Source organism: Myotis brandtii, unplaced genomic scaffold, assembly GCF_000412655.1.
Source record: "Myotis brandtii unplaced genomic scaffold, ASM41265v1 scaffold162, whole genome shotgun sequence".
NCBI classification, from domain to species: Eukaryota; Metazoa; Chordata; class Mammalia; order Chiroptera; family Vespertilionidae; genus Myotis; species Myotis brandtii.
In genome coordinates, this window is record NW_005355923.1 from 169,860 (window position 1) to 191,640 (window position 21,781).

Below are 21,781 nucleotides of genomic sequence, written 5' to 3' on the forward strand. Positions count from 1 at the left end.
GCGCTTTGCTGCTTCTATTCTTCTCAGCTACAAACATTTTCCCCTTTTGTACCAAATGGCTTGTGGCTAATTGATGTTTCTGACTGCTTTTTGAAATGAAAATAAAACAGTTCACTTAGTCTGTGCCGAGTGCCCTTATCTTTCCAGACATTGCTCTTTTCCAAAAATAGATACACAGAACTAACATTTTTTTTTTTTAGCTCCTTGTAGGATCCAGACAATGAAGTTGTTTGGACAAGGATATAGATGAACCCCTTTGTCTAAGTAAATAAACTGCATTTATGTTCTGACAGGATAATATTCACTTTACTTTCTTTTAGTTCCAGCTGAGTAGCCACGGACCTCACTCCCTGGCAGCTTCAGTCTGTAGGATGAGGTATGATGTGTACAAAAGGCGCAGACCAAGACAAAACCTACAGCCTCCATTTGTTGCACAAGCCAAACAGACATTTTTCAAACTAATTAGCCAATAATATGCAAGAGAAAAAGTAATATCGCGCGACTAACAAAGGTGTTGATGATTGAGTGCTCACACTGTAATTAGTGTGTCAGGCCCTCGTTTCTCTGCCAAAGCCTCAGCTATTAATTGCACCAAATTAGAAAACTATATCAGAGGCAAAATTATTCTTTCACTTGTCATTTTGAGAGAGAGAATTCATTCCATTCAAGAGGCAGGTTAAAAAGAGGGGACGCAGATACTAATCTGCTTGTGTCATGTAAATAAATGTTCCTCGTGCTATCTGCGAGGCACGGTGGTGCGGCCTCTGAGCACTGCCAAGGCGGGAGAGGACTTACCTTCCAAGTTGCTGCATTCCGTCGGAAGTACGCAAAGGTCCGCGTAAACCAGCTGTAAATTTCATTCAGTGTTAACTGCCTGTCAGATGACTCCATGATAGCCTGCAAGGAGACAAGGGACGGGTGACAAAAAATGATGGTTTCCTAAGTAGACTAGACGACATGGTCCCAGCCAAGCCTCCCTCGAAGCTCCGATGACTTTTAATCGAACGGGGCAAAGCTCGGGTTCCTTCCACTCACCTGCCTGATGAGGGTGGCATACGTAAATGGAGGTCTGACATCTGCATTTTTATAAAATTCGTAGTTTGGGGCGATCTCTACAAAAATAAGAGACGAGGTGTTAATTCTGCTGGTAAGTCGGGCCTATAGCATCGATGTTCCCTATTTTCCCCTGGTATTGGTGAGGTGATGCAGTGAGAAGGCACGAAGCATGACAGTGGAATTGAATTCCATGGGAAAGGCCATTTCTGAGGGAAAGTGCCAACGCCACGTCCCCCCCGTTGTTTGCCGTCCTTCAGGGAAGGCATCACCAGGGGGCCTGGGATTGTCCCAGCAGCCAGCTCCTCTGGAAAGCTTCTGGCCTCGGCATGTTCCCACATGGACTTTTGCCCCACCCCCCCCCCCAACTTTGCTTTCCTCATCTAATACTCCTTAAAGAGCCCCAGGATGACCTCTAGGCATCTGTGGCTCCCTAACAAAGAGAACCCAAACCCCTCAAAGCGCCCATATTGAAAATAACTTCACTTTCTGTAACAAGGGGGCTCTGAGCTACTAATAGGTACAATGTGTGGCTGTGATTACCCAGATGCCCGGGGGGCAAGGGTGCGGGGGAGGGGGAGGGGGAGCGAGGGGGAGGAGGTCAATCTGTGTTCCATGCAACCTTTACCTTCACCTGCATCTGAGGCTAAGCAGCATGTAGACCTGAGGAGCTGTGGCAGGATGTTATCTAGGTAGCCCCTCAACTGTCTAGCATGAAGCCACATGTCTCCAGTGGCCCTTCTCACACAGCGTTACTTGCAGGTGCTGTACTGATGTAGCCTTCCCTTGGAGATCAAAGGATCTCCTTGAATGGAGGTGATGAAACGGGCTATCTGGACAACACATCTCTAGCTGGCTCTAATGGGGAGAGCTTTCTTTCCTGGACAACCCCTGAGAACAATTCATCCTAATGTGCTTAGGGAATCACCCCTCTCCGCATTTACCAGGAATAAAACAATTATCACTCCATAAATCATGACTGAGTCCTCATGGGCTCTGGCATGACTCCTCTAGAGTGGCTTCGGCTTCAGTTTTCCTCTCCCAAAGTAAAAGAGCTCTACCGAGCATTAATATCCTACCTGATGACATGGGAATGTTGTATTTGTCTGAATGTCGCCTTCGTATGGCTCCCACATTGGGCACACTGGCTGGGGTGATTACTGAGGGTCCCTGGGTAATCGGGGTGACTGGGGCCGTTGGTGTGGTAGGGGTTTGAGGTAAGCTCTGTGGGGATGTCTCCAACATGTTCTTCGACATGGTGACACTAGACACCAGATTTAGCTGCAAAGGCCCAAGAGATGGGCAGGAAAAAGGTAGAGACAAGAGAAAAAGACTTAAAAAGGTTTGACAAATGAGAGTGGATTCACTTCTACAGCTGTGTTGCCACTAATAAGCTGCAAAATGAAGCAGCCAATCTCAACTAATTACAGGATGAAATTGTATCATAAGAACTCTAATTAGAGGATGCTGTTAGAGGTTATCTAATAATCTCTGGCAATGTTACTTAGGACTAACTCCTTCTTGTCCTGCCAGACTTCAGGGAAAGTACATTTTCTTAAATAAAAGCCAGTTGCCGATTACCGACTGCCCCTGTTGCTAAACAGGCCTAGCCCCCAGTGAAGCAACAGCAGCAGCAATAATGAAGGATGCCATGTTTTCAGCCAATCGGATTCAAAATAAGTTGCTATTCTGTTGCTGCCCGGATTTTTTTTTCCCCTCCATAGTCCCAAATCTCAGCTGAGAGGCTCCAGTCAGCTGGAAAATTTTACACTGACCTTTAGTCTCCTTGCTAATTTGGTGGAATGGTAATGACATTACTACATATTCAAACAAAATTGTCTTAATTGCAAATTAGCCGGAGGAGGCTGAAAATTTTCAAATTAAATCTGATTGGAGATGGAGAGAGGGAAATGGAATTTCCTCACTAACAATCATTTGTGGCATGTGTTAACAAATATAATGAAATGTCAAGTTTGCCAATTCCTCTGGAAGTATCATTTTCAATTTATGATTACAGTGTCACTTAAGGCTGATGTACCCTGGAAAGTGGGTGTCAGGGTAGAAAAAAGGAAAAAGGTGAGAATGTATGCAAGCTGTTTAACAGTGTGCCCTTCATCACTCCCCTCAGAAAAGCCCTCTTCTTCATATCAAAAACCCCATATCATCTCTGTCATATTTACTACACACCTTTGTCATAAATAGCGTCCAATTAGCAAAAAATTTTACGTAGGGGCAGCGCATAAAAAGATTTCTGCCATATAGTCAAATGATATTCATAAGAGGTAATCTACTGACCTTTCATTTTATGCAGTAATCTATGCAACCAAGCAAGGAAACTAGTTGTAATTGTTCTGCTCCTCTATGAAGTCGCTGCTTAGTGGCTAAATAGAGAATATTCAGCTTTTATATGTAATTTAGTAACACCTGCCTTTTCAAATCCCAAATACGCTTCTTAAGATAAACCTTTTTTTAATGGGGAGAAAATGATGTGTACAGCATTGATTGATCTTTCTTTGTGGATTTGTTTTACACATTTAGTCAGTAGAGAGATTTGTTAGGGAAACAAAAATTAACATATGCCAGCTAATTGTTCTTCTTTCTTGGGCAGCAGCCAGAAGAAGCACATTAGCAGTCTAATAATAACGACTGGCACCCTGAAGGCATCCCCAAGTGCATCTGTTCCCAATAAACCACAAACTGTTATTCTGTTCGCACTCTAAGCCAGCAGACTGGGCTGGGAATTCTTTGTTACACACATAAATAAAAGCTGAGATAATGCTACTAAATGCTGCATTTAATACATTGACTACATATTCAAACAAAATCGTCTTAATCGCAAAAAAAAAGCCACTGGTGTAAGCTTCCTCAGGATGTACAGAAATACCTCTAGTTTGAGAAGTGCAGGAAGATGCACAGGCATCTATGCGTGCAACGCTGCAAATGATATTTTATGTTTTTCAAATCAACACCAGGATGTCTAATTAGTCATGATTTAGATCTTATCATCAGCATTGCATCACTGTATGGCAAAATTATAAAAAGACAGAACAACAAAGCTCTTCTCCATACTTAACCAACTCAGTGAAATGGTTACATAGTCACTTTTAGAAATCATAAACCAGGATAAAATGTCATATTCCGAGGCCAGAAAAAAAAATGCCAACATTGCAAATCAAGGGAAGATCTATCATGATGAATATTTGACAGGACCCTGAACATTTTGTGGACATGGTCAAAGTTATGAAAACAGGAGAAATACATCTTTTTCTATGCAAACTCCTCATGTTTACACTGTTTTGGTAGCTTATCCCGCCATCCCGCCGTAATAAGCGTACCGTGTTTGGAAGTGCGCAATCACAAACTGATAAAATAGAATTTATTACTAACGAAAAGGAAGCATGTAAAAGCCAGGATCAGCACTTAGCCACATCAGCTCATCAGAATATAGTCAAGGTTGGGTGAAACTCATTATTCAGGACTCGCAGCCTTGATAACTTTGATTTTCATCCATCCATAGCATGGCCAAAAGGTACCATTTAATGAAGTACCATTCAGAGAGTAAATGGGGTCATATAATAGACAGTGCGGTTGCACCTTGTGTTCATGTACTGATAGCTGTTAAGGGTGCAGTGATGAACCAACAGAGCTCATTTCTCTTTGGTAATAAATTCTTGCTATTAATATTTATCAAATGTGTGGGCCGTCTCAACTGAGCCACAGCACATGAGACCATAAATATCTACTATTATATCAATTTGGAAGCTTCTTTTGTACAGTGTATAAACTTTAGGGTATTTTTAAGGGTGTGTGTATTGACCACTCGTCTTTGAAACCAATTCGAGGCCAGTAGTGCAGTTGCTCACGTCAGATATTGCCAGTTCCAAAGGGAACTTTAAACTGTGGTTTCATTTTAAATCGCTCATCTAAGATTCTATATTAATTGCCCACCATCAAACGCAATTAGCAATTCTTTCATGTGTGGTTTATGTAATGTAATACTTCAATTACATTATTCATTCAGGTTCTGTTGTGGATTATAGGCTGAAAATTCTTTATTAGTGTAGATGTAACCATGCTGCTAGAGTTTTTAAAAATTTACTGATTGAATAATTAATTGGAAAAGAACAAGCTGCAGATTCCTGATGGATTTATGAGACAATTATTCTGTTTTGTGATTATCTACATTATATTATAGAAGCAATGATGGGGGGGGGGAACCTTATGGAAAAAATTCATAAATAAAGGGTCAAAAAGATCTTCAAAGTTTATTTTTTTAATTAAAAACTTAGCCACTATAAGGTTTAAAAAAGTAATATGTCAGATTCAAATGATACATTTTTCCTTTCTTTCTATTAAAATGTGTTTTTGCAATACCCTACACTTAAATGTAGTACAAAGAAAAACACCTCTAATACCTTAGCAGAGTTTAAGGAAACATGTTCTTTATGCAAAAAAGTAAATTTTGAATAATATTAATCAATGAGTGGTGTCAGAGATACTAGGAGAAAACTCATACAGTGTAGCCTGTCTTTTATCTTTCCTTCTACTACAAAACCAAATGATCTTTTTTTTTTCTTGAAGAAATGGAGGGAGAGTCAAAGCTGGTATTCACTAATCACCAGTCTATACAGGAGGCTTACTAAAGCATAGCCCCCAAACTTTCACTAAACCAGTTACCCAGCTGAGTACTCCAAGTTTCTGAGCAAATATTTGCAGTGAGGTAAAGTATATTCTTTTCAACAGTCTGTGTACCTGACAACATTATCAGGTGGGGCTTCAATTTTATATATTTTTGAGGGAAACGACAGTTATTATGTTCTATAATCAGCCATTTCCCTTTGTCATAAGCTGTCTAAATTAACAATATGTGTACTATCTAGTAAAACACATTAATATGTGAAATACAACGTAACTGAAATAACAACCAAAGAAATGGGAGAAAATTGACTATGAAAAGACTATGACATTTTTGAGAAAATATTTGATTAAAAAATCTATTTGTATGTATGTTATGATTGATCTAAGTCCTCGTCGGCATACCGCACACCTTTCTATTTGTGATTTGGACTGTTCCTGCTTTTCAGGTTGCTCAAAGTGGGTTTCCTGTTAATATCTGTAAACCTATCTCAGAAAGATATTCTCTTGCTTCAGCCGCAAGGCAGTGATTTGTGCACTGATAGGCGTACTTTGTTTAGCGTCACCCATGGTGCAGATTGGATAGATTTTGTAAAAGATAGCATTACTTTAAAAGAAACATACAATTTGACAAGCGATTGCATTTTCCTTTCATTTTATTGCCGTATTTTTCATCACACTCATTGTTTTCTAGCTGTCACTAAATTGTTCATTTTCTTACTCTGTTACATCAGTAGAGCTATTTACTGTTTATGAAGCAATATGCACTTACAGGTTTGGGAGATGGTTTGGGTTCTGAGGGTCGCATGTGCAAGTGGGTCATCATCGCTTGAAGACGTTCTCGTTCTTTAGAAAGCTGTTAAGAACGAGTGAGATCAGAAGCATTTTAGAAATGACTGATACAGCTATTTTATTGCAGTGATACATCTTATCATTGAGCTTGTCTCAGAGTAATGATTCCTGCATACAAAAGTCTGTGTCCGTAGGAACTTATCTGGGAGGCAGCGCAACTTTAGCTAGGAAGGGGGGAAGAAAACATGGATAGCTTTTCCTTATGTTAAAAGGTCAGAGAAAACAAATAACACTTCATCTTTTTGTCAATAAGAGAATTGAGGTCACAGTTGTCTTGACAGTAACAAGTTACTAAAACCATAAATTAGAAGACCCATGGTGTCTCTTTAAAGTCCTGTGGACACTGTTAGCGATGGACTAGTGCCAACAGCTGTGAAGGGGTGAAGGGTTCTCAAAGCAAAGTGCCTGCCAGGGTTGTCTCCACACTTCATGCATTCCCACTGAGGTCCAGTTAGTGCCCCCTCCAATCTGCCATCATCAATCTAATTCAATAGAGTGACAGAGACCAGGCAGTGTGAGACGCTGAACTCTGCCACGGCGTCGGCTTCTATACTTGCACTGGGTCTCATTACAAGTGACGGACCTTACTTTTCCATCAGTCAGACACGGCAGAAAAGAAAAAAAGAAAAAGACATAATTGGTCACACTGCAGACTGTGTCTTCATCAGCTGAACTTTTATGTTTTTCTCCACCTTTTCTAGGTGGTAAACAGGTTTACAGAAAGTTTTTTTTCAAACGACATCACTAATTATGCTTGTGATGTGTCCTTGATTATTTTACAAGTCAAAATAAACATGTTTCACAGCTCTCTGGGAAAAAGCTACAACACGATGAGTTTAAAGCACATCAAGATGTAGTAAAGTGTGAAGAAAAAAATAAATTGTATGTTTAATTCAATAACACAAAGTATGGGTCTGATTGAGGGGGAAAAAACATCTTTAAGTTGAAACACTGGAAGAAGCCTTAAAGGGTAGGGCAAGGGTAGTAAGAATGATACAGTGAAATAACTGCTTCTGACCTGTTTTATGAGTTCTATTTATTTTTGTCTAAATGCTGTTTCAATAGTAACTAAAATGTTTTAACTTAAATTAGCAGTACTTGATACAATACATTACTATCTGTGATATTATAAATTATTTGCAGTCATAACTCCAGTACAGACAAGTCTTAAAATTTTTTTGCAAGTTCTTTAATTAAAAAGACACCAAAGATAGAAAAGGAAAAGGTTCTTCTCAGAGTAATATGCTACAGGCATGATGCTATAAAGATTTTTGCTATACGATACAATCTAATGGGGAAAAAATCACGATTAGTTCATGTAAAAACTGTCTCCGCAATAAAATCATATCCAATTGGGGTTGGGTTGGTATAACCACAATGGGGGAAAACTGAGATTGGACTCTTTTTGGATATTCAAATATAGATTATGTAATTTAAAGGTTATATGTCTACGTGATACGTACTTTAAGCTATATCTATCCTTCCATCCCGAGTTATCAATTGTTGCCATCATTATAAACAATCTAAAATTCCATGTATTTCTATTAGGCATTGTGTTAAAAGACTCAGAATGTGCCCAGTACTCAATGTAACCCACCAGATATATGAGAGAGGAGTCCATTAAGTTAGCATTTGACAAACCTGTATTTCTAACTGTTGGACCACCTGCATTTGCACTCGGCACTGGGCAGTGCTCCGGTCATCCAACGCATGCTCATTGTTAAGGTGCCTAAACAAACACAAGACGCAAAACAGAAAGTTAAACGATGTGTGTCTCAGTAGTATATGCTCCACTTCGAACGCACTACCCTGAAGTCATAGTTCCCTGCACAGTAGGGCAAAAGGAACACCTTGAAACTATACCAACAAAAGTTTCTTGAAATGAATAATGAAGAAAATAGATAGATACATATGCAACACATTACTAGAAGATTTGAAATGGTGTTTCTGAGAAAGAACAACTTTATAAATAGGTGGGTTTATTTGTTAGTTGATCTAGGTTCAGCAATTGGAAACCTTTGTTCTATTCCGCCCCTTCCCTTGAAAAATTAAATCCATTCGTTTTAATACATCCTCACTGATCATAACAACTAACTTCCATGTATCTTGTCACAATTGTCACTCCTGGTTGAAGGGAAACTGTGGACTAAAAGAGTGAAGTGCATCAGGTCAGGTCTGAGGTGTGGGGTTAGACCGCAGCAGTGGCACCTCCACTATCCCTCTCTGCCCTCAGCTCAGCTCTGCTCAGTTCTCCTGTGAACCTAATTGTAACGCAACTAAAATTCACTCACTCTTCCTTGAAAGGAGGCATGAAATGTTAAACTGGAGGTGAGCTTATGATGTAAAGTGTCACTAATTCCTAATTAACGAGACCTTTAAAAAAGTTGTTTTTCAGTGTTTTCACCAAAATTTTAATGAACAATGAGATCGTGTTCTATCAGTGTACTACAATGGTCACTGTACTCTTAACTTTAATATTGTTGTATTTTTCTTATGGTGTTTTTTTTCACTATGAACTCTTGGAGAATATGCACATATTTATTCCACAATCAGTCTAAACGAGGAATATGTTTTAAAAAAATGCTGTAGCTATACACAAAGACTAGAATGTAAATGGAACATGATAAGTAGAATACACAGTTTCATAAGAAAAGATATATGCTGTAGAACATGTTTGTTTTTGCATAAAATCACTTTTAGAGAGGTTTTTTTTTAACACTTGTGTACATCTTAGTGATAATTATCCTATACTTAAAGAACTAAAAAAATGTATAAAATGTTTGCATTATATATCTGGGTCTTAGAAACCTATTCAATTTATCTATACAGCTCTTATTAGAATAGAGACTATAGACTACAATAATAGTCAATGAGGTTTTGTCTTGATTGAATTTTTCAGTGGGACACAAAAGAACCTTGTCATTAAAATAGTCCTTTATTCTCCTGTATGAAGGCGAAAGGTTTTTAAAGTGTTGTGATGTTCAGTAATGAGCCTCTATCTAAATTATCATTGGTGACAAACTCACAAAGCACTTTTCGAGGACACATAGTTATGAAATGCCAGAGCTGCCACTTTCTTTCCTGTAATTATAGGCTAGCTTGCAGCCCTTCGATGATCATTTATAGAACAGCCTCCAGTGGATTACTGAGAACTTGAAAAACACATACATACCTCTGCCACATCTCCCTTCTCCTTTCGTTGCTATTGTTTACCAGTGATATGTAAAATAATAGTGCCTATTCATTCTCCCTACTTAATTATGCCAATCAAAGTACAGAAATAGTGTTGGATATAAATACAATGTACTAAGACTAACTAAATAGGCTGAATATTAATATTAAATTATGAATGTATGTGTTTGTGACTATTTTGTGCCCAAATTATTCTCTTTTATGCTTTTATAACTATCTCAGGTACTACATATTGCTGTTCAAAAATTCTCTATGATTTATAAATCAAGAATGAGATAATACTGAAAAATGAGAGGATTGGTGGATTTTTCTCAGTCAGTGCCTAATTGCTGTTTCAAAATGCATATGCAAAGGGACATTTCATTAATCATTTAATCATGTCCCTTGCAGGAAGTTGGAACTAATGTTGCAAATACCCTTTTCATATGAATGCTCCATAATACTATCTTATGCATTTGATATATTGCCTATGTCATAAATTATAGCTGCTTCAAAATGACCAAGTGGGGTTGTTATCCCTGAAGATGCTTGTTACAAAACCTTTATTAAGTTTCTTTTTTTTACTTATCGGTAGTTCTATTTCACAGCTTCATACTAGCCAACAATAATACGGTTTCTGATGGCAAAGGTCTGTAAATTACACATGCAATCACTAACACCATTTCACAGGCCTGTTCTACTTCTACTGGTCTGCTAACAAGACGATTACACACAAATTACTGAATATCTATGAAATATTTAAATGCATTCTACTCTACTATGCATTAATAAGAGCAAAGCAAGCTCTGGAATTCTGGTTAGCTCCAGTCCCTAATGTCCCCTAATGAGCTTCTTACCGAGACTGCAGTTCAAACACAGAGGTGAAGAAAAAATGCAAAGGGTGCATTCAGAAAGGCAGCACTGAACAAACATTGTGTGAGCCAGCTCTAATTTATAGGTCACTTTATAGGTATATTGATTTTTGTTTTCAAAATGGAATAAACGATGTGGTCTACTGACGTTCTTTCAAAACTGCATTGAATCTGTGTGCTAGGTAGGTAGTGGGGACTGAAAAAAATGTAAGTAGGCAGTCAAATTCTTTCTAAAAACAGTGAAGCAAGCACTTCAGAAAGATGAAAAGTAGAAAAGGGCCCGTCCAACATATTTCATGCACAATTCTCTTTAACGAAGCTTTTAAGGTTATAAACACATGTGGTAACTTCGGTTATATACACAGCAGATTAGCAATTCAATTTTAAACTCTAGATTTTTCAAATTCATTTAAAGTTATAGTATTCTATAAGCTAAAAAGAGATCAGATTTAATCCAACCATGTTGGACTTTTTTTGTACAAAATGTTTCACTTGCAAATCACTGTGTTTGATTTATTTTGCATCAAGCTTTTTATGTTTAAACACTGACAGGAGTTTAAATACAAAATGTTAGCTGTCACTATTCATTTAGCTGATTATGTGAGATGCCTTAGTTTTGAGAGATGGGGGCACTGTCACCAAAAGAAACAACATTCTGACAAGTTCAAAGCATGCTTTCTTGAGGTCATAATTTTGTAGCCATGCTGCCTAGTCAAAGACAAAGAAATAGACAATACACACTAAGCAAAAGCACAATTTCTAGTCAGCTACCAGAAAAAAAAAGACAACATATTTTCCATTAAATAAACTATTTCCACTACGTTTTCTATTGTTCTTTATACAGTGTCAAGACTTAAAAATTTAGCCTTTGTAAATAAACCTGATTCATTTATTATCAACTAATTACTCTTTAACAGATTGATATTTTTATGGCACTAACCAGTCTGCCCTTCTTCAAAAGGAGTATATCCATCTTCGTATCTCAGACCATGTTTTGTTTGCTGGCATCTACGCATGCAAGTTCAGGAGCACTTGTCTGCTAACTGGAATGCGATATTGCAAACCTTTTGGATTAAGATCTAAAAGTCAATCCATCTATATTCCAACTGACTTAGGTCCAGTGGAATGATAAATTTGCAGGCTAACTACACAAGTTTTGTCAGTTGTTATCACACTGTGACATTTATAAGAAAGTAATGAAGAACTAATATTAAATGGTTTTGGTGATCTAGTAAAGTCTTCAATTATTGCTCAGAAAAATGATAAGCTTCTGTCAACACCTACTTTACAGAAAAATTCAAAATTTTTTCTAAATACCTTTTTAGCCTAAATTTTCTTCTTCATCTTTTTATTTCCTGCTTTTATTTGGCTATTACAAATAAAAGTTTCTAATTTAATCTTAAGGTTTTTTATGCAATAGAAAATAATGTCTCAATTGAATTAATATTAAATATTAAAATCATGTATGTACATATATAACCATGTATGTACATATATATGTACATACATATCTATATATGCAACTCTCTTCTGGTGGCTTTTTATTTGATCCTGGGTAAAAGCAGTGAGTGATTCTACCAACTTGGGAAAGTAATGTAAGAAAGGGAATTTGGGATTCAATATAATTTCTTTTATTATTTGTTATTTAACATATGTAGGCTAAGTAGTAATAATGGATAGTTTACTTGATTTCAAACTAATGAATAAGTTGTCTGATACCAAAGTAAAGTTCAAGCTATATAGTTTATTTCTAGTGCATTTTAGAAATAAAAATGCCACAATATTTTCTTAAAAAAAAACTTTTGTAAAAACACTGGCTATAAAATTCCCAGAGAATGGATAAACAAGAAAACGGAGAGCTAAAAACCTTTCATCCTTTCATAGTTTTTTGACTTGTTTGACTTTTTTGTCCAAGACTCAATTCTCTCCATGATTACAAAAGAAAAGCAAAATCTTCATTTCAAGAAAATCTTTATTAGTGGTGATGCCTTCTTCATTTCATTTTCTACAAAGTCACTAAATAAACTGAAATTAATTTAATAAAATTATTATTTTATTTCTCTTAAAATTTACACATATTTTAAGAAAAAAAACATCAGTATGGAAATATGTCTTATTAATATTTCATTTCAGTACAGTACACTGGCATTAGCTCTATTAACAGAAATTATCACAGATCTGTGGTTTAGGGAATTTAAAGCATATCATAAAAAAATGAACTAACAGAAAGGCCTTAAAATCTGCTGTCATTTGTCCTGTCATCCCTATAAATTTAATGGGTCGGAAAAATGGTCAGTCTTTGGAACCAAAGTTGATATTTAATTGAAAGAAAATGCTTTCCAACTTGTAATTCTTCAGTCTAAAAAATACTAGTATGATTATAATAAAGAAACATGAAAGGTAAAATGAGGGTTCCTATTCATCTTCTTGTTAGTAATAAAATATATATAAGTATTTAAGATAAATAAAAATGCTCCTTTCCATGTGCTATAAAGAAAGTCATTCTGAAGAAAATATATGGTATTTTCTTAAAGATTTATTTTGAGTTTTGTCAGATAGAATAACTTGAAGCAATAAAATGTATGGTGACTGGGCTGATTCTATGGTTTAAATTATCATATTGAAGAAATAGCATTAGTCCTGTAACTAATCTTAATGATAAGAAATAATATTGATAAGGACTTATATACCCAAATGAAGAAATTAGTTCTTAAAAAAAATTAATATTCCTATATTCTATCTTTGTTTTAGCAAATGTTATTTTTCCAAAACAGGAAAACTTTAGCAAAGTTACCTAACATTTTAAATGCTCTCTGCTTAGAACACTCAAATCAGTTTCATACCCAACACAATGACAGCTCACAACTATCCTATATAATAAAAGGCTAATATGCAAATCAACTGAATGGCAGAACGACCAGTCACTATGACACACACTGACCACCAGGGGGCAGATGCTCAGGAGCGCCACTCAGCCAGCTGGGCTCATGGCTGGCGAGCTCAGCGACGGTGGTGGGAGCCTCTCCCGCCTCCGCGGCAGTGCTAAGGATGTCTGACTGCCAGCTTAGGCCTGCTTCCTGCAGAGAGTGGGCCTAAGCCGTCAGTTGGACATCTCCGGAGGGCTCCCGGACTGCGAGAGGGTGCAGGCCAGGCTGAGGAACCCCCTTAATGCATGATTTTGTGCACCAGGCCCCTAGTTTTGATATAATAGGAGTGCAAATATTCATTTCAGGACATTTAAAAAAGTCACAGCAGTATAGGAAGCATATTTCCTTTCAAGTGGTCAGTAATAAAAAAAATGTTTTACAAAATCCTTGTAGAAGTTATAAAGTTATTCTGATATCAAGTATGTGTGCCTTGTTGTTACGATGCCTTTTCTCTATACCCTGTAGTCTGCCATTTGTAAACACATCTTTCTGATGTTTCTGCCAACATCCTGGCAAAATAGCAGTGCGATTTCAAATGAGCTAATTAACTTAATTGTTGATGAAGCATGAAACAGTTCATTCACCCTGTTAGCTGCTCCATGACAACATAAGAGTCTCAGCCTGTGAAGTTACTCATCTCCATAAATCTATCTGCAGCTCTGTTTAGAACTCATACACTGGAATTGTGCATGGAAAATGGTCATGAAAAATGCATATTCTCATTTGAAAAAGAACCTTTTAAAAAGTCAATAATAAATTGTCACTGTATGAAAAAAGTAAAGATATTTCAAATTTTAATTTTAAGCTAGAGAAGCCATACAAACCATCATACATACATACAACCATGTATGTTTCTTTATGATGCTGGGGGCAACAAGTGTCAATGTGGATAAAACATAAATATCTTAAAATTTTAGCTCCTTTTAACTTAAAGTTTTTTATTTTTATATACATTTGTTAAATATACATCTTAAATATTATTATTTAAATTAAGAAATATAAAGTTTGCAATGAAAAAATAAAACTATAAAATATATATGTTTAAAATACACATATATAATATGACTCCTCATATAGTTTTACTTGAAATTTTTATTAAAAACTGAAATTTTAGTGAACCCTGCAAGCAGATGTCCCAATTATTAATGATGCTGTTATAGTAGGCTAATGTTTTTCATTCATTCAAAAACCTCTATTGGCCCTAGTTGGTTTTGCTCAGTGGATAGAATGTCAACCTGTGGACTGAAGGGTCCTGGGTTCAATTCCAGTCAAGGTCACATACCTTGGTTGCAGTCTCCTCCCCAGCCCAGGCCCTGGTTTGGGTGTGTGCAGGAGACAACCAAGCGATGTGTTTCTCCCACATCGATATTCCTCTCTGTCTTTCCCTCTCTCTCTTCCACTCTCTCTAAAAATCAATGGGAAAATATCCTTGGGTGAGGATTAAAAAGAACAAAAAGCAAAAAAACAAAAAACAAAAAAACCCCCAAAAAACAAAAACAACAACAAAAAAAACTTTATTGAATGATTTGTAAATTTTCTCATGAAAAGAAAAGATGAACAGTTAAACTTCTTCATCTGACTTTGCTGATCCACTTGTTGAAACAAAGAAAACTTAGTATCCCTCACCACAGACCTTTTGTTTCTGTAAAACAATGTGCGTATAACTCCCATTAACCCACTTTCACCCCTAAAAAAAAGTTAAACACATACTTTAAAAACTGTCCAAAATCTTCACAAATGCTTTCACAGCCGGGCCATTTGCAAACTCCATGGCCATAGAGAGTGTGAGAGGCTCCAGTCTCCTCATGTGATGAGCTGTAGCAAAGGAACAGGCATCAGATTCATCTCACAAAGCCATAATCGTTGCAGACTGCTCGAGCCTGTCAGGTTACACCCAGTGACAAACAGGTCAAAACAGGTCAATTCAGCTCAGAGCACTCAGGAAAATTTAATCGTTCTACTGAATAGTTCAACTGCCAAGGCTAGATGATGTTCCAATTAGATGGGAAATAGAACCAAAGACAACTGTTAATAAAGGATGAAAAACCGAGAGGACTGCATAATATCATATGCTAATCCTGCCATATGACCTTAATGTAACATTTACCACTAAAGAAATATATATATTTATTCATAGGTGGTCAAGTGGGGAAAAAAAACCACCTGTATTTTTAAGAGAATAATAAGATTTTTAAAATACTCTTTTTAAAGAAGAGCATTAGGACATTTAAATTGTTCAATATATACATGTGAACCATCTATATGTCTACTAGTAACAGCTGATTTAAAAAAATGCTACTTAGATATGTATTATATCAGATAGAGAGATCCTAGAACAGTGGTTTTCAACCATCCTAATGCCGTGACCCTTTAATACAGTTCCTCATATTGTGGTGACCCCCAACCATAAAATTATTTTCGTTGCGACTTCATAACTGTAATTTTTTTACTGTTATGAGTCGTAATGTAAATATCTGATATGCAGGATGTATTTTCATTGTTACAAATTGAACATAATTAAAGCATAGTGATTAATCACAAAAACAATATGTAATTATATATGTGTTTTCCGATGGTCTTAGGCGACCCCTGTGAAAGGGTCGTTCAACCCCCAAAGGGGTCACGACCCACAGGTTGGTGACCCACAGGTTGAGAACCGCTGTCCTAGAGAAATCAACCAACTTCTGAAATATACAATCAACAAATTAATCTCAATTAAAACAAGCATTTAATTTAATGCTTTATAAAAAGCATTCTGAGGAATATCATTTTATATTAATGCAAGCTAACAAGAAAAAGTTTTCATGATACTCAAAAACATCACCAAATGATAACATTCTATTTTAAACTTACTGTAATTAAATGTGTCTTTGAAAAAAACATTTTTATGAAAAAAAAACTAGGGGCCCAGTGCACAAATTCGTGCACCTTGAAAGGAACTGTGGGAGCAGGGGTGGGTCTCGGCCCATCCCCTGCACACCCACCTAGCCCCTCCCTCCATGTCCCCGGTCACCTGTCCATGGGCAGCTCTGCTCCCACCACCACCACTCCCACGCACTGACAATGCTGGCCCCACTCGCACCCATCGAAGGTGCGATTGGGGCCAGTGCCAGCAGCGGGTGTAAGTGGGGCAGGCGCTGTCAGTGGGTGTGAGTGGCAGCTGCTGCCCCGATCGCCCTTCAGGAACAGGGGGAGGTGGAGAAGCTCTCAGGAGCAATCAGGGCTGGCAGCTGCCGCTTGCACCCACTGATGGCGCCAAGTGATTGGGACTGGCAGTGGGTGTGAGCGGTGGCTCCAGCGCCAGCAGCAGGTGCAAGTGCTGGACAGGACCATGGCGTGCGGGAGCAAAGAATTTTCAGTAACCACCAGAGGCACGCCCTGATGACAGCAACTGGCACCCCGCATTGGTCTCATATGCTCCACCTGCGACCAGCGCCCGCCATGTTCCGCACATGCCCCCTGGTGGTCAGTGCACGTCATAGCGACTGGTTGTTTGGTTGTTCTGCTGTTTGGTCTATTTGCATATTAGCCTTTTATTATATAGGATATCTGTTGCAGCTAGGCAGATATTTGTATTCTACTAAACAACACTATATTTCTACTACACTTTAATTTGAAAACTATATATCATATATGTCTCAGCCCTTTAAGAAATCTTGCACTTATGTCTCACCTTTTAAAAAGATACTTTTCATGTTGAGAAATATTTTAGCTTACATATTTCATGTAAATTACTTTAAAGGCCTTGAATAGGTATGCATATCCCTGAATAAATGGAACTATATGGACAAAAGTGCATGGGTACTCCTCTTACAAAGGCAGTCTTTATACAACTAAAGTAAAACAGTAACTTTAAAAATTATTCTATATAATAAAAGCCTAATATGCTAAGTGTTCGGTCGACGGTTGGCTGTTCAACCAATCAAAGCATACTGTGCTAATGATATGCTAAGGCCGCTCAACCACTTGCTATGATGTGCACTGACCACCAGGGGACAGATAGTCGACCAGTCAACCAGTCGCTATGATGTGCACTGACCACCAGGGGGCAGACACTCCGACTGGTCGACCAGTCACTATGACGTGCACTGACTACTAGTGGGCAGACGCTACAACCGGTAGGTTAGCTTGCTGCTGGGATCTGGTCAATGAGGACTGAGCAAGATGGACCAGGCACACCCTGGAACCTTCCCACGGTCCCTCCCTGGATGGCCAACCTCCCACATCCCTCCTTGGCCCTGATCATGCACCGGTGGGGTCCCTTGGCCTGGTTTGAGCCATTGCACAATCTGGGACCCCTCGGGGGATGTCGGAGAGCTGGTTTTGGCCTGATCCCACAGGCCAGGCCGAGGGACCCCACTGGTGCACAAATTCGTGCACTGGGCCTCTAGCCTATATAATAAAAGCCTAAGTGACCGTTATAGCAGGACCAGAATGACTGGTCCCTATGATGTACACTGAGCACCAGGGGGCAGAAGCTCAATGCAGGAGCTGCCCCCTGGTGGTCAGTGTGCTCCCACAGAGGGAGCGTCACTCAGCCAGAATCTGGGCTCATGGCTGGCGAGCACAGCTGCCATGGCGGGAGCCTCTCCCGACTCCATGGCAGCAGGTGCAGTGGGCTGGGATGAGTGCAAGCGACACCTGGCCCCGATTCGGGCTCCTCCCTGGCCGCCTGCTGCTTGGCACACTGCTACATCCCTCAGGGGATGTCCGACCGACTGCCAGTTTAGGCAATCAGACATCCCCCAAGGTGTCCCAGACTGCGAGAAGGCACAGGCTGGGCTGACAGATACCCACCCCCGGTGCACAAATTTCATGCACTGGGCCTCTAGTCTGACATAATGTACTCAATGTTGGTAACTTAAAATAATTTTTAACTTACAAATTTTGAGTCAAATTTATTCAGAAAATTATCAGCATAAGTTTATTTTTACATATTTATAAATCCCATCATCTCTCTCTCTCTCTCTCTCTCTCTCTCTCTCTCCTTTTCCTCTCTAAAATCAATAAAAATATGTATCTATATGATGTGTGAAACTGGTTAAGTTAAAAAATGGTAAAATGTTCTGATGGAATTCAGGTTAATAACAACATCTTAGTAATAAAATATATCAACATGATAATTCCACATGCACTTATTAAAAATAACATTTTTCAGGTAAATTACCACTGTAGTCATAAAACTGCTAGTATTTAAACTGCTTTTTGAAATTAAAAAAATGTGTAAGACAAATAATCTAAAGGTTTCCATTTAATTTGCTGTTTTATACATTTTCCCTTTGTTAGCACAAATCATAATTTTTAGTTTTAATCGACAGTGAAAGTAAACTTTGGTGAAAGATAAGTTTAAGATAAATCTCATGAGATGTACCTGTCCCGCCTTGTGTTTAGGACTGAAGACTGTCCATTCACCATGGAGTGATGGGTTATTGGTGGTGAGGCTTTGGAAGTGGTGGGGGAGGTAGTCAAGGAGGAGTTGTTAGTAGTGAGGTCGAGCCCTCCGTGTTTGATGCCATTGTCTTCCATGCTGTGAACTCCAGTCACTTCTTTCCACAACTGCTGAATCTCAGCAGGACTCAAGCCAGCTATAAAATGGGAAAAAGAGCCAGAAGGTAAAGTTCACCTAATGAGATTAGTGTTATCTTTGGATTGATGTCAATAATAAAAGTAATATTACAGCATAATTAATATGCAAAAATAAATGACTTTACACCATCAGCACCACAGCTTTTCTCTTAAATAATCAGTTATTTGCTAAAGATTACCAATTTGGGAATAGTACTGAGAATAATAGTATTCAGAATAATACTAAAGATCAATCGAAAAAAATCCAGCAAATTCTATTTGAAGATTACTCAACTTCTACCAGATTCTACTTATTGCTAGCTCATAGTAAGTTTTATTAGTGAGGAAGTGAAAGAGAAATAGATTTGTAAAAAGACATATCAAAAGAAATGAATGAAAAGAAAAACTGATCTTATGAAGGTTAACAAAAGTGTCAGAGAAAAAATAGTAAACACTAAATTCAAAATAAAACTATCCTATATAATAAAAGCCTCATATGCTAAGTGTCTGGTCAGCTGGTCGGCCGTTCAACCAATCAAAGCGTAATATGCTAATCATATGCTAAGGCAGCTCAACTGCTTGCTATGATGTGCACTGACCACCAGGGGGCAGACAGTCGACTGGTCGACCAGTCATTATGATGTGCACTGGAGGCAGATGCTCCAACAGATATGTTAGCTTGTTGCTGGGGTCTGGCTGATTGCGATTTAGTGACAGGGACATGCCCTGGAGCCCTCCCACGGTCCCTCCAAGCTGGACAACCTCCTGCGTTCCTTCCCAGCCCTGATCATGCACTGGTGGGGTCCCTCAGGCTGGCCTGCACCCTCTCGCAATCCAGGACCCCTTGGGGGATGTTGGAGAGCCGGTTTTGGCCCAATCCCACAGGTCAGGCTGAGGGACCCCACTGGTGCACAAATTTGTGCACCGGGTCTCTAGTATTTGATAATTATCATTTTGAAGTCCTGAATAAGACAATATGATTATAGGAATCAATTAAGCCGATATCTAAACATCCCTTTTACTTTATGACTGATAGAATAAGTCCACTACTCATTGTAACAACTCCCTGGTTAAGATGATACAAACTAACCTAATTTATGAAGAATGAAAATATAAGACCTAGGCACAATCCTTGCACATTTATCTATAATTTCAAACAAGTAATTGAAACACTATTATTTACAATATTTAACTTATAAAATAATACTTATATGTTCCAAGTACTGTGCTTTCATCTAGTCTTTATATACCTTACTAGAGGTCCGGTGCACAGATTCGTGCATCAGTGGGGTCCCTCGGGCTGGGCTGTGGGGATCAGTGGACCTCCGAGCCGCTGCAGCCCGGCCTATCCACCATCTTGTTGGGCTCCAGCCCTCTGTCCACATCAATCGAAGTAGTGCAGGAAGTGGCAGGCTGCCGGAGAGGAGCCTGAGCCAGGAATGAGTGCCGCGCAGCTCCCGCTCATCCTGGCCCCACTGCGCCTGCCGCCACTGCTCAGGTGTACAGGGGGAGTGCGCGCCAGAGAGGTTCGTGCTGCCTCAGTTGTGCTCACCAGCCGTGAGCCCGGAGTCTGGCGCCCGTCTGTCAACTGAGCTCCTACATTGAGTGTCTGCCCCCTGGTGGTCAGTGTATGTCATAGCTACTGTCCAGTCATCCGGTCGTCTGGTCGTCCTGTCGCTTAAGCGTTTATATATAGAGATGCTCTTTAATCCTCACTACAATCCAATAGAGTTGATATTTTTTCAAACATTTCTTCATTAAATTTATTGGAGTGACTTTGGTTATCAAAATTATATAGGTTTCAAGTGTACAGTTGTATGATACATCATGTGTATATTTCATTGTGTGTTTACCATCCAAAGTCAAATCTTCTTCCGTCACCATATATTTGACTTCCTTTACCCTAATATTTTTTATTTTAACCAATTATGGATGAGGAAACAAAGTAGAAGCAAGGTTCAAAAATATATACAAAGCCACAAATCTTATATGCAGTATAAGGTAGCCTGACTTGAATGTCTTTGCTCTTAAAATATTATATTAAATATATGAAAACTTCTGGGAAAATGTAGTTGTCATTATAATTGCTATTGTTTATTGAGTATCAACTGTATTCTAGTACTTTACATTCATAATCACAATTAACCTCATTTAAAGTTAGAAATCATTACATTTTACAGATGAGGCGGTAGAGGCTCATATCAATGAAATATGTTGCCCTAAATCATGAAGCTCAGAATTAGTGGACAGAATTTAAACGTGTGGCTCCTAAATCTTTGTTCTTTTTTACTATGTTTATCTACAATGTCTAATAGAAAAATGGAAGTGCTAATCAAACCACTTCCCCTCTCCCATGACCCAACAAGCATGTACATCGGATGATACAGTGATGCTGATTGACCAAGAGGTATGTCGGCACGAGTGGGATGGAAAAGGTAGGGGAGAGTGGAGAAAGATAACAGAATAGGATGGAGAGGAGAGTTAGTCCTCTCACTCCTCCCCCTGCAGGTGGAAGAATCATCGATCTAGACATAGAGGTAAGTAGACCAAAGTAACAGAAGAATTCTCACCTCTCCAACCATAACTTCTGGTTAAATTACTCATACAGTGACAATCTTAAACTGTTTCTGCCCACCTCTATAAGTTTTACTGAAAGTTATTATTTTGGTGATTCTGGATTCTCATGATTGAAAGAGTAAAGAAAAA

At 38.5% G+C, this 21,781-nt stretch overlaps 1 protein-coding gene across 1 annotated transcript in view; it reads right to left on the reverse strand.

The window, feature by feature from the left end:
* The window catches only part of FOXP2 (forkhead box P2), a 572,606-nt gene that overhangs the window by 31,603 nt on the left and 519,222 nt on the right, over positions 1-21,781 (reverse strand). Inside the window, exons 8-14 of the mRNA XM_014536444.1 lie at positions 18,882-19,095; positions 15,221-15,325; positions 8,182-8,269; positions 6,461-6,544; positions 2,133-2,334; positions 1,036-1,112; positions 796-897 (exon numbers count right to left, since the gene is read on the reverse strand). Coding sequence (XP_014391930.1) covers positions 796-897; positions 1,036-1,112; positions 2,133-2,334; positions 6,461-6,544; positions 8,182-8,269; positions 15,221-15,325; positions 18,882-19,095 — 872 coding nt within the window. The remainder of the gene's footprint in view (positions 1-795; positions 898-1,035; positions 1,113-2,132; positions 2,335-6,460; positions 6,545-8,181; positions 8,270-15,220; positions 15,326-18,881; positions 19,096-21,781) is intronic.